We start from the raw sequence: 12,823 nt of genomic DNA, 5'->3' as shown, positions 1-12,823 counted from the left end.
GCAAAGCAATGATTTGGTTTAATTGCTAAAAATTTAGAAATTATTAGATGAAAATGGATTCTTATAATAAAGTTTGAAGCAGGTTCTAAACTAAGATCAACTGAGAGAAAAATCACAAACAAAAAACCAAACATTTTGGAAATCATAAATATGATTTTATTTTTGGTTTGAGAAAAAGTAAAGTACAATTAACGATATTAAAAAAGAACCTCTACTTTTCAGCATAACAGGAAAAAACAGCAAAAGAGAGTTTTATAAAAGGTATTTTACCAGTTACTGTACTTTGCATCCTTTTTTCTTTTCTTTTTTTTTTTTTCTAATTACAAAAATGCAAATTTTTTCAATTAAATTGTTTGTATTTTTTTTTTGTCAGAAATATCCTCCTTCAAACCAAAATATTATGATTTATTATTGGTTTGAAATACTGGTGAATCCATTCGCCGCATGGCAGTAATTCTTTCCTGAAAAATAATAGAAACGCAAAAATAAAAGGGCATGATAGAAATTTCAAAGGGTCAAATGATGCTCGAGAAAAAGACAAAACGACAATGGGATATGACAGTGAATAGAAAATTCGACAAGGACAAAAAAGTAAGTTAAAGAGAGAGAAAGTCACACAAATCAAAAAACTGTGTTTTGCGCGGCTTTTCTGTGATGTGCAATGGAAGATGAGTGCCTTCTTCTGACAATATTCTCTCCACTGTGTCTTCTTCACTGTTCTCATCGGGTCCCGTGTTCCCTGCAAATCTATTCCTTCAACTTATTTCCTTTTTCTTTTCAAAAATTAAAATTTAACTTCTCTTCTCTTCTCTCTTTTCTTTTTTTCTCCTTTGGGTTTCGGGCTCTTCGCCTTATGACTTCTGTCCTTCTTGCTTTACCTTTTCCTTTGTTTTTTATTTTTGAGAAAGGACATTAGAGCTGAGAGGTTTCCCAAAACCAATCCATTAATAATTGCAGCCTTGAAAACCTAAATGATTTTTTATGGAAATGGAAACGGAGCCATTTATTGCTCACATTTATAGCGTTCTCTTCTTTCCAACATTTCAATACTCTCTTATTACACCACCAATGGCAATGAGTGTCCCTCTTCCTTTACCGATTAGGGAAACCCTAAGCTCTCTTCACCTCCCGATTCTAAGTTCTTCTGTTTTCTGATGTTTCACGTTGGTCACTGATCGCTTGATTTCTTTCAGGCTTCTCTCATTCCAATATTCTTCTTGGAGCTCTGCATTTTGGAGAAATTTTAAGAGGCTATCAAGGGTTTATTATTGAACTCTTAAAGATGCCATTTTTAGCGCTGAAATGGTGAATGTATATATGTGGTAAAGGTGGTACGTTTATTCAGATTTTTAGGTGTTCTTAGATTTGCACTGAAATACTGCTTTTGCCCACTGATTTTGATGATCATTTTATTGGAGATGGTGTAGGCTTCTTCGGGTTTTAGATAATTAAGTTCGTGGTGGATGGCCTTTACATTTGGAGCAGGCATTTTGTTGAGATCTTCGAGGATCCTTTCATATCTGATTCTGCTTTGACCATTTTGACTAAGAAGATTTAAGTTAGGGTCCTTTTAAGATTTGGGGAAAAGCGGAAAAAGAAGAAGATACAAAAAAGGAAGTTTTTTCCGGATCCAGAGTATTATTATTCTACAGTTAGTAGATTTTCTTCAAGTTATGTGATTTGGATCCTGAATCGTGATTTCTTCGGAGAACACTCTACTGTTTTTTAATTTTTTCAAAGAAACTTTGGCTAGAAAAGATGGATTTCTTCAAAGTAAAGAAGTTCAAAAAAGCCTACAAACCAGACCCTGAGAAGGATTTAGAGGATAAACCTGTGTCGCAGCCGGAGGAACCAAAGAATGAAAATGGCGGCGGTGGTAATGTGAGCAACAAGTCTGCTAATGCTGATCTTGTAGCTGAAGCTGAGGATGATGACGATGATTTCATAACAAATGAGGTGAAGAGGAGGTTGAAAGAACTCAGAAGAAACAGTTTTATGGTATTAATACCTGAAGAAGAGTCATGTCCTGAGGAGGAGGAAGACGAGGAGGAGGCTGAAGGAGTGACAAACTCTAGTGAATGGAGGGATGTTGAAGCAGAAGGAAGGAAATGGTGGAGTGGGTTTGATGCTGTATATGAGAAGTACTGTGAAAGGATGCTGTTCTTTGATCGGATGATTTTGCAGCAACTCAAAGAAACCGGTAATTATTATGTGTTGGTTTAGTTGCTTCCTTTCTTACGTTTTAAAATATTTTCTGCCACAATTTATATTAGCCAATTGGTGCTTTGGGCGCATTTCTGTTTTGGCAATGACTCTTCTCTGTCTTTGTATCCTTGCTCTTACTTCTTAAGCTTTATTGATATTATTTATTTTTTATGTAAGATCTTTTTCTGATATCAATTTGCAGTTTCGGTGATCTGCTTATACAAAAATCTGGGTGGATTACTTGACTTGCATCAATCGTTTCCATTTATAGGAATTTTCCAATTTAGGTTCACCCATACATATTACAAGACATTTTGTTAGGGAATTCTTTACAGGTGTTTAGATACTGCAACAAAGTAGGTAGCCACAAAAGTTGTCTAACTGAGAGTTCGTTTTGTTGAGATTTTGAAATCTTGCCTATAATTTTGGAAAATATGTACACAATCTGGGAGGCATGCGGTTCCATTGACCATGCAATCTATTTTCTTTTGTCGGAAAATCATAATAGTTAAATGTATCAATATATCTTGCTGTCCCTTGGGAATTAACAGAAACTTGCTGACATGCTGCAATCTTTCCCTCTTGGTTGTAGTTTTTTCTTTTCACTGTTAATTTAGTTTTATTTCATAAAACTTTTATGACTTATAGTTAACGGGAATAGAATAAGAGCAGTGACTAGAAGGAGTTTTCATCATTGTCACAGCACAATAGCTCAATTTGACATCTTCATTGGGGATAAAGCATCATTTGTTCAATGTTATTCTAACTATTCAAGAAGTTGTTCTTCCAAAAAGGCTGCAAATTTCGTTTCCTGTTTTTAGTCTGAGTTCTGTGAAATATGCAATGGTCTGATATATTTTGTGACAGGCTGCCATACTCCGTTAACTCCATCACCAAAGTCCGCATCAAAGAAGTTATCGTCCCCTTTCCGCTGCCTTTCTTTGAAGAAGATAGAAGAACCTGAAGATGGAAATGAGCACCTGCAGCAGCCACAGTATGACCCATATCAAGATATTGAAAATGCATATGTAGCTCAAGTTTGCTTAACTTGGGAGGCGCTTCACTGTCAATACTCACAACTAAGTCAGAAAATTTTGTGTCAACTGGAAAGTTCAACATGTTATAACCACAGTGCTCAACAGTTTCAGCAGTTTCAAGTTTTATTGCAAAGATTTATTGAGAATGAGCCCTTTGAGCAAGGTCTTAGAGCTGAAATTTATGCTCGTTCAAGGAGTCTTCTACCCAAACTGCTCCAGGTTCCAAATGGAAAAGGTATAGATGCTTGATGAGTTCAGAAAGAGAGACAGATTTTATTGATTGAAGGGTTTGATTTTGGTCTCTGACTGCTCCATGTTGCAGTTTAGACTTTTTACATTCTAATATTAATGCTTTCCAAGTAACAATATATTTTCTCTGTTTAAATGAATAAGAGTAATTTGTGTAATTTAATTCATGAACCATTTCAGGTTCAGATGAAAAAGAAACAGGGGAAATGGAGTCTGATTTACAGGTCCTGGCACCTGATCTTATTAGAATTATGGAGAGCTCAATCCTTACTTTCCAACTCTTCCTGAAGACAGACAAGAAAAAGTCCAGCAGTGTTCTGAACTTGTTTGGAAATCAGAACCAAATTGCTACTCCTCTTCAACTAATTCAATCTTCCCTTGAGAAGGTAGAGTTTTGTCAAGGATCTTATTTATAATTTCTTGGCTAATTGTTCAGTTTAAAAAAAAAAAAAAAAAATCCACTCTTCAAAACATTCATTTGAATATTAGCTAACTCTTGTGAAACATTTTCCAAGCATTTTGGTTATCAAATACCTCAAAGTAGTGTTTGGGCGCTGAAATGCTAATCTAAATCTTGGCTAATTGTCATAAGATTGGTCTAAACTTGTAGTAACAATTTTGGGAAAATGGTGGGCGGCAGTTCATTGAAAAAGCCTGTGGGGACTTGAGTCACCATAAAAATCCTTTCTTTAATAGTATTATTAACATTTCTTTTTTGATTAATGATCATTTGTCTAACCATCATCTACGTTTAATCTACAGAAAAGGATGAGGCTGAAGGAAATGTGTAAAAAAAGTAAAGGTTGGAAGAAGAAATCATGGCCCCAAGTGTATGAAGACGTGGAGCTGTTGTTTGGGCTAATAGACATAAAAATCTTATCCAGGGTTCTTAGGATGGTGAGGATCAGTAAGGAGCAGTTAATTTGGTGTGAAGAAAAGATGAAAAAACTACATATATCAGATGGGAAATTTGGAAGAGATCCCTCACCTATCCTGTTCCCTTGTTGATAGCTGTGAAAAAGGATGGATGAAGAAGGTTTTTCGAGATGAGCTGCAGTCAGACACCCATCTGTTTGTTTCGTTTTTAAAAGGTGTATATCATTAATGTGATGAAAGCTTTTTCCCTGATAGCAGATGAATAGATGGTATAAATTAGCTATGAAAATTGTACTATCTGTTTATCTGCGAAAAAGGCATGCTTATGAAGAAGGGTAGAAGGGTATTGATGCAGCCATGTGTATTGTGTTTATTTAACTGAAATTGTTCTGTACTGTTAGTATGTTGAAAATGAAGAGAACTTGCACTTCTTCAACCATTTTTGTGATGAAAAATGGCATTTGGAGTAATTTATGAAAGATAAAAATGAATTAAAAGACCTGGGACTTGAACCCCACAAGATCCCAAGGGGCGAGGGCTACGGGCTTTTTGTTTGCCACTTTTCTAGTGCATAGGACAGCATGTGGTTGCCATTTGGCATGGGGTCTCTTGTGGGCTCTGACTAAAAGACGGTAAGCGGATTATCTGATGGCCTCTGTTATCGTCACGTCAGCTCTATCTTTTTGCTTTTGTGTTTTTTATACGCTTTTGTTTCCTTTTCTTACACTGCTTACTACTCTTATTTCTGGAATTACTATTTTACCCCTCGCTTCTCTCCTCTCTCCTTCACTAATTTCCCTATTTTAAGAGTGATGAGCATAAATCTATGGCAAGCATTATCGTTTTTGTTCGGGAGAAAAAGGAAGTGAATGACTCTTCCTTCCCATTTTACTTGTTTTATTTTGTTTTTGGCTAAAATAATATCACAGTCCTTTTTTTCAATTAACTGCATTAGAAAAAACGCTTCTGCTCATAGAACAGTAATATTTTATTCTAGTTTTGCAGGATTTACTACAATAAATCATAAAAATCATACAATCGTGTATCACATGAAATGAAACTGCAATTCCTTTCAAACGGTAGGCTTTGGGGAGGTCGTTTTCGTCGAGGATGCACAAACCAAAAATGGTAAAAAAAGAAAGTAGTTATGTGCCAAATCCAAACACACCCTAGCCAAGAACGACTAGCATTGATGCCACGTGTCAATACTTATTTGTTACAAGATTTCTTACGAACACGTGTCCGTGCTTGTCTGTCGCTAGTCTCATTAGAAGACCAAATACCCTTGCTCCTTCGAATAAAATTACTCCCACTTACCAACATTCTCTATGGAAACACGCCCACTGGTGTTATCGTCATTTCAGTCTATTAACATGACCAAAATCGGATAAAAAATTAGTAATTTAATTACTAAAAAGAGATACAAGAGTTGAGCCCTGGGGCTGCCTGACTGTGAGGGTTTTTTGCAAGCGACATTTGTATTTGACAAAGCAGAACAAGCTCTTGCTTTCTCTTTCTGAACTCTAAAGTCTTGAACTTTCGTCCCCTTACAAACCTCTTCCGACTTGGGTTGGGTGGTTTTACTTCTCTATCACCTGGTCAGACTTTCATTGCTTCGCGACGCAACAAATACACACACCACCTACTATGCACATGCGTCTGATCATTCAATTTGATTGTTGACCAATTCTTTGCACAACGGATATAGTGTTTTGAGGTTAATGGGTTTATTTGATTTTCCTAAATTTGGCTTTTTTCTGCCAGGTTTCATTGCTTTTTGCTTTCAAGTGTATGGGTTACCTGCTAGTTTTTACCTGGAAAAGTTTTCCTTTTTCCTCTTTTCTAATGCTGTTTCGCGGTAATTATGGTTGAAGTGTATTTCTATTTATGGTTCTTGAACCTTTAATTCGTTATGGTTTGGTGTTTTTTTATCAGTTAGCAGATGTGTGTGGACTATATAGCAGACAAATTTGAACATTATCATTATATTATATGGATTGCTGTAATGAAACTGTTCTGCCAGTATGATGATATTTTTTGCATTTCGGTATTTAAAGTTCCAAATCATAATAGAGAGAAGCAGAGATTTGTGTGGTATGTAACCTTCTTTGATATTGGGTTATTTCGGTTATGCAAGATGATGTGACCTAGATTTTTGCTACTTGAAAGATGGATTTTTGCGAACGAGGATTGGAATAGTGCGTCTCTCTTAATATTGATGTAGAGTTCATGGTCAGAGATAGTATGAATTTAAATTTGAACTGTACTTTAGTAGGTTGAAGCTTCTTTATTGGACTTCATAATTCAGTTGGTTGTCTTTCCTCTTTTAATCTCACAATTCTTGTGCTTGAAAAGCTATCTAATTCTTAGGACTTGGTTTCCTTAGGTGTATCATTTTCTATTTTCTTCTCCTCTTCTTGGAACTTTGTAGTGGACTTAGTTTCCTTAGCTGTATCATTTTTACTTCTCTTTTCTTATTGGAACTTTAAATTGCTGAATGCAGCATTTGGTCAACTTGGCAATGGATCAAATAATGTAATTTCCTCTTTTAGGATAAAATAAGAGAAAAGAAAAAGCTTCTGCATCGTCCTAATCAGGATGGCAACTGAGAGTCCTATGAGAATGGTGGAGAGTGGTAGAGCTGGGAAGTGGCCATCTTCTAAGGATGCAGCTATATTTGGTTCACCCTTAAATGTTGTGGCTGCAGAGAACCCGGGATTGCTTGTGGAGGGGCATAGACTCCAAGGGGACCAAACAGATATGGTTCCCAGTCGAAGTGGCAGTGCACCCCCAAGTATGGAGGGATCGTTTGCTGCTATTGGGAACCTTATAGCTCAACAAAACTTTAGCATGAGTTCTAGCTTTGAAAGTATAAGCAGTGCTATTGAGAATTGTGAGTCAGAGGAACAATTGCGCTCTGATCCAGCCTATTTTGCATACTACTGTTCTAACATCAACATGAATCCACGGCTTCCCCCACCTCTCATGTCACGAGAGAATCGTCGACTTGTACGTCATATTGGTGGTTTTGGTAATAATTGGAGATCTGCTTCTACAGATGACAGTGGCAATAAATCCTTGCAACTGTATATGCTTTCAACTCATAAGGAAGAGCCAGAGGATGATAAGTCACCCAGAGCAGCATCAGAAAATATTAATGCAACTACATCTGGACAGAATTCAACTTCTTTGGCAGGTCGTCATAAAAGTTTGGTCGACCTAATACAGGTATAAAGCTTCCTAGTTTCACCATATGGTAATTTGATTTTTTTGTAGGGAGCTTGAAAATGGATTATGAATCAAAGCTTTGTTTACCCCATTATCGTGCTGCTTTTACTGCCTGCTTGTTGAAAATTCCATGAAACTAGAAGTCTATCCATCCACTGTACGTCTCATATTTGGACGCCCATACATGTTGATAAGTACATTGGTATATACAAAATATACATAAAATGTATGTATGTATATATATATTCTAATAGCTTTAGTTTCCCCTAACTTGTCCATGACATATTGAGTTCAAAAGTAATTGTTGGTATTCTTTATTTGAAAAATGTTGCTTTGCTTTAATTATCATCATGTCTTCCTCCACAACCTTTTGGTGGTTTTGTAGGCGGACTTCCCTCGCACCCCTTCTCCTGTTTATAGTCAGTCTCGTTCCTCAAGCCATGCAGCAGAGGAAGCCACTGATTTGGATGTCCATGTAATTGCTTCAAATGTTTCCTCTATCAACGTTTCAAAACCATCAGAATCAAATTCAGGCTCTGATGATGTTTGCGTTGATCCACATGTGCTGGAGGTAGATGCTATTAGGCTAATCTCTGATAATGATCCTACAATTGCCTCTTTTCCTAGCTCATCACGTCTTGATGAGAAACCAATAAGGCAAAAAGATAAATTGAGCACTAAAGATAGTGGTTCTGAGGGTCATACCTCTGGTCGAGGTGTCCTTCAGTCTGGTATTGCTAGAGAGCCTAGAATGAGAAATAACAAAGAAGAACAACAAGCTTACGGGAGGAATATGCCTCAAAATCATCCATATATGCAACAAGTCATTCCAGCGCAAATGATTTCTCAAGGAATGAGCCAAATTCACAGTAGCATGGAAAAATTTTCCCATGACCATCCTAGGCTCTCCTCTGTTGAGGCACAGCCATCATTGCATTCTCCTGCACTCAACACATCTTCGTACACATCAGCAGCTGCCTATATGACTGGGGGAACTCCATTTTACCCTAACTTTCAGCCATCTGGTTTATATTCTCCACAATACAGTATGGGAGGATATGCTTTAGGTTCTGCATTTCTTCCCCCTTTTATGACTGGCTATCCTTCTCATAGTGCAATTCCAGTGCCATTTGGTGCTTCTGGCCCAGGCTTTGATGGTCGAGCTACTGGTGTTTTGACTGGAGAAAACATTTCACATGTAGGTGGTCTACAACATCCAGGCAAGTTTTATGGTCAACATGGATTGATGCTTCAACCTTCATATTTGGATCCATTTTACATGCAATACTTTCAGCATCCTTTTGGTGATGCATATAGTGCTACATTTCAGCAGAATCATTCAGCACTAAGTGGTGCCACAGGGGGTCAGTCTGATTCTTTTCTTCCTCAGGAGTCATCAGTTGTCACTTATAGGGCTGATCACAAACTTCAGCCTCAAACTAATGGAAGTTTACGCATGCCAAGTCCAGGAAAAGTGGGAATTACTGGTAGTAGTTATTATGGAGGACCTCCAAGTATGGGTGTCATGACCCAATTCCCAGCTGCACCACTTGCCAGTCCAGTAATGCCATCATCTCCTGTTGGTGGAATCAATATTATCGGTCAGCGAAATGACACAAGGTTCCCCCAAGTTTCAAATAGAAATGTAGGACTATATTCTGGAGGTCAACTACAGAGAGTTAACAGCTTTGATGAGCCCAAAAGGCATTATTTTCTTGAAGAATTAAAATCAAGTAGTGGCCAGAAATTCAAACTTTCTGATATAGCGGGACATATAGCTGAATTCAGGCAGGTTCCAATCTTATTTTTGATCAACACTGAACTATAGCAAGCGATATAGTTGTTCTGGCATATAGCAGGGCCTATAGTTGATAGAGCTATTTTTTGCTTGCATCTCTAGTGTGATTGCTTGCCGCTACCAACATAAATAAAAGAAAATGATTTTATTTCATGTTTAACTTCAGTGTTGATCAACATGGGAGTCGGTTTATTCAGCAAAAGCTGGAACATTGCAATGTTGAGGAAAAGGTGTCCGTATTTAAAGAAGTACTTCCTCATGCTTCCAAATTAATGACGGATGTTTTTGGAAATTATGTTATTCAAAAGGTATACTCATGATTTGCCTGCTTTAAATGGTTTCCCATCCCCTTCACGATCCCCTCCCCACCCACTCCCTGGCCCCCTTCTTTTCTTTTTTTTTCCAAAAGGGAAAGGTAAAATGTGGGTGAAAGTTATCTAAATGGATTTCAATTCTAAGCTTTATAAATGGCATGTTACTGATTGTTGAAACTGGTTGTTTTTGTTGCAGTTTTTTGAGCATGGAAGTCCTGAACAGCGAAAGGAGCTTGCAGATAAACTTGCTGGACAGATGTTGCAGTTAAGTCTGCAGATGTATGGTTGTCGTGTGATACAGAAGGTAAGTCAAAATACATTACATTTTCAATCTTATAATTCCATTAAAGCATGAACTAGTGATTTTGACTTGAGGAGCACATGAATGCAATTCAGGTTGGTGTGTTGACTAGTACTTTAGTACTAAAGTGCATTAGTGTGTTCATTTTCCCCTTGTGTCTTCAGTGATGGGTGACTTTTAAGGGAAATAAAAAGCAGTTTTTATTTGGCATTCATTTTCTGTTTGATAAGCTCTTGGAATTTGGCCATGGTATTGGTGCTTAGAGAAAGAGGTTAGAAGGTGGTGCTTATTGGGTCGGAATGGCCTTGGTAACAAGTTCTTAATTTTTATTTGATGATGTCTTTCTGTTCTTGGATCCCAAAATTATGTTTTGGGGCTAACTGCCTACATTTGTTTGAATGAGTTCCTATATATAGTTCAAAGTCTATTGACACAGTGAAATAATTGTTTGTTCCAGGCTCTTGAAGTGATTGAGCCTGATCAGAAAACACGGCTTGTTCAAGAGCTTGATGGGCATGTCATGAGATGTGTACATGACCAGAATGGAAATCATGTAATACAGAAATGTATAGAATGTCTGCCTACAAAGAACATTGAATTTATTATTTCTGCTTTTCAAGGCCAAGTTGCTGCACTTGCCACTCATCCCTATGGTTGTCGTGTCATTCAGGTACTTATCCATAGTTTGATGTGTGCACAAGTCCCTATATCACTTTTTCTTAATTGCTTCTAAAGTTTAGCTTTTGTTTTTTGGTTTGTCATAGAGAGTGTTGGAGCATTGCTCAGATGAACTGCAAAGTCAATGTATAGTAGATGAAATCTTGGAATCTGCTTACCTTCTTGCTCAAGACCAGTATGGAAATTACGTCACGCAGGTGGGTTTTAACCCTTTTTTTTCCCTTTTTCTTCTTGATGCACTAACTTCTCTAGTATTTATATTGAAGATAATATCTTCTTTGTTTGACAATATCACATCTGGTGATTCAGACTACTACCTTGTGAGCCTAAATAGTTCTACTTTTCATATGATTTTCATGTTACATAGTTTCTTGTTTGCCTTCAATGCACATCTTATATGCCACTTGCTTGCAGCATGTTTTAGAAAGAGGAAAACCTTGCGAGAGGAGCCAGATTATTAACAAGCTGAGTGGGAAAATTGTAAAAATGAGTCAGCATAAGTATGCATCAAATGTTATTGAAAAATGTTTAGAGCATGGCAATCCTGCAGAACAGGAGCTCTTGATTGAGGAGATAATTGGGCAACCTGAGGAAAATGACCACTTATTGGTAAGTGAAATTGTTGTTTCTTAATACTTTCACAATTGGCTGAAAATCAAGGTATGTCATTCAAAACAATTATCTTTTATTAATTTTTCACTTATAGAGTATGTCAGAAAATCAAAACATAAAATACACTTTGTCTTAGGTGTCATAAAAGAAAGATATTTTGGACTAAATTACATTCAATCTCATTTGTTCAATTGTTCTCAGATATTTCTAATTCTCTGAATTTTGGAATTATCAACTTCTAACTGAATTGTGATTTTTCTTTTTTTTCTTTTTTGTATCTTAGACAATGATGAAGGACCAATTTGCAAATTATGTGGTCCAAAAGATTCTTGAAATAAGCAATGATAGACAGCGGGGACTGTTGCTCAATTGTATAAGAATTCATCTACATGCTTTGAAGAAATACACGTATGGGAAGCACATAGTCGCGCGGTTTGAGCAACTTTGTGGTGAAGGTGCATTCAATTTCATGCCTAAATAAATGTGCATATTTGATTCTCTGCATCTTGTATGTGCTCAAAATAATTTCTGAACAACAGGTCAAAGCGGGCCATTTTTTTTTTTTTTTATTTCTCAGCACATGGTTGCTTAGCTATGAACTTGCTTCTCCTCCCTAGGGATAGATATAGTTGGAAGTGGGAACAAAATTCGAAGATATTATTCCTTGAATATTCTTGCCTCCTTGAAGATTTTCCCTTACTAGGATTCTCCATGGGAACATTAGAGGTTCCCTATTTTATCACTATTTTTGTTAAGTGTTTCTTGACAAGTTTTATGAAGTGGAGACTAGTTTAGGTCGGTGAAAAAAAAGCAGCTGTAACCAATGTCATTGCCAGCATTAAGAATATGTTTTTAAATTGTATTGACAAAGGACACCTTGGTTTCTACACACTTCTGTTGCTTTATTTGATGGGATACCCATTGATATTGCATTGCAAGAGATTTTGTATTAAGACTATGATGTAGAAGCAGAAATGCTTCTATCCACTGACATGCATCCTGAGTGGATAAATGTAATTTTGGCAACATTGCTGAGTTTCATTATTGTGATGCAGAAAGCGAAGCCTCAGAAACCTAAAATTACTGAGAAGCAGCATGAAATTGCCTGAGAATGAGAATTCATACCTCGGGCAGGTGTAGGAGCATAACGGGAAGAAAACGCGCTGGCCAAAAGAATGTTGGGAAACTATTCTTTGCAAAAAAATGCAGCAAGGAGCTCCTCTTTTGACGTTTTAGTGTATACATATTGTATTATATGTGTGTTCAACTGTATGTCTGTATCTATGTATAGAAGTAACTAATAGTGATTGGTAAATCTTGATCTTATTGCTTGGGAAATTTGATTACAGTTATAGATAGATTCATGTTTTCGTTCTCTTCTCTTCTTCTTATTCTGTTTTTGGAGGGGTAGATGTATAGATGTTTGTTGTTGATTCATTAATATATTAAAAATGAAGTTGAGCTATATACCATTTGTCTATTTTACCTAAACTCACACCAAGAGCCAATTTTTTCACAAAAAATT

At 36.7% G+C, this 12,823-nt stretch overlaps 2 protein-coding genes across 6 annotated transcripts; both read left to right on the top strand.

Annotated features, from left to right (window-relative positions):
- Positions 1–668: 668 nt before the first annotated feature.
- Positions 669–4,803, top strand: LOC105646141 (DUF1666 family protein (DUF1666)). Its single transcript, XM_012231926.3, has 4 exons — positions 669–2,200; positions 3,073–3,477; positions 3,672–3,877; positions 4,254–4,803. The coding sequence occupies exons 1-4, from the start codon at positions 1,759–1,761 to the stop codon at positions 4,497–4,499; spliced, it is 1,299 nt and encodes a 432-aa protein (XP_012087316.1). The 5' UTR covers positions 669–1,758; the 3' UTR covers positions 4,500–4,803.
- A 981-nt stretch (positions 4,804–5,784) lies between these two features.
- Positions 5,785–12,673, top strand: PUM5 (pumilio 5). Of its 5 annotated transcripts, XM_037637547.2 has the most exons (11): positions 5,785–5,965; positions 6,132–6,225; positions 6,871–7,595; positions 7,981–9,383; positions 9,560–9,701; positions 9,904–10,011; positions 10,466–10,678; positions 10,773–10,883; positions 11,101–11,295; positions 11,582–11,753; positions 12,354–12,673. In XM_037637547.2, the coding sequence occupies exons 3-11, from the start codon at positions 6,966–6,968 to the stop codon at positions 12,374–12,376; spliced, it is 2,997 nt and encodes a 998-aa protein (XP_037493475.1). In that variant the 5' UTR covers positions 5,785–5,965; positions 6,132–6,225; positions 6,871–6,965; the 3' UTR covers positions 12,377–12,673. The 5 variants fall into 5 exon arrangements, with proteins under 5 accessions (XP_037493475.1, XP_020539780.1, XP_012087315.1 ...); XM_020684121.3 differs by lacking the exon at positions 6,132–6,225 and having other exon boundaries at positions 6,920–7,595; XM_012231925.4 differs by lacking the exon at positions 6,132–6,225.
- Positions 12,674–12,823: the final 150 nt, after the last annotated feature.

This window comes from Jatropha curcas, chromosome 10 (assembly GCF_041381405.1).
Source record: "Jatropha curcas cultivar XTBG-Jc1 chromosome 10, XTBG_Jcur_1.0, whole genome shotgun sequence".
Classification (NCBI taxonomy): domain Eukaryota; kingdom Viridiplantae; phylum Streptophyta; class Magnoliopsida; order Malpighiales; family Euphorbiaceae; genus Jatropha; species Jatropha curcas.
This window is presented reverse-complemented; position numbering and strand designations above follow the sequence as displayed.

Bases quoted from the DNA above. Each gene is read 5' to 3' on its own strand.
- LOC105646141 (XM_012231926.3), top strand. From the start codon at position 1,759: ATGGATTTCTTCAAAGTAAAGAAGTTCAAAAAAGCCTACAAACCAGAC. The intron at 3,478-3,671 runs GTATAGATGCTT...GAACCATTTCAG, and splicing joins CCAGGTTCCAAATGGAAAAG to GTTCAGATGAAAAAGAAACA. The intron at 3,878-4,253 runs GTAGAGTTTTGT...TTTAATCTACAG, and splicing joins TTCAATCTTCCCTTGAGAAG to AAAAGGATGAGGCTGAAGGA.
- PUM5 (XM_020684121.3), top strand. From the start codon at position 6,966: ATGGCAACTGAGAGTCCTATGAGAATGGTGGAGAGTGGTAGAGCTGGG. The intron at 10,679-10,772 runs GTACTTATCCAT...GGTTTGTCATAG, and splicing joins ATGGTTGTCGTGTCATTCAG to AGAGTGTTGGAGCATTGCTC. The intron at 11,754-12,353 runs GTGCATTCAATT...ATTGTGATGCAG, and splicing joins TGAGCAACTTTGTGGTGAAG to AAAGCGAAGCCTCAGAAACC.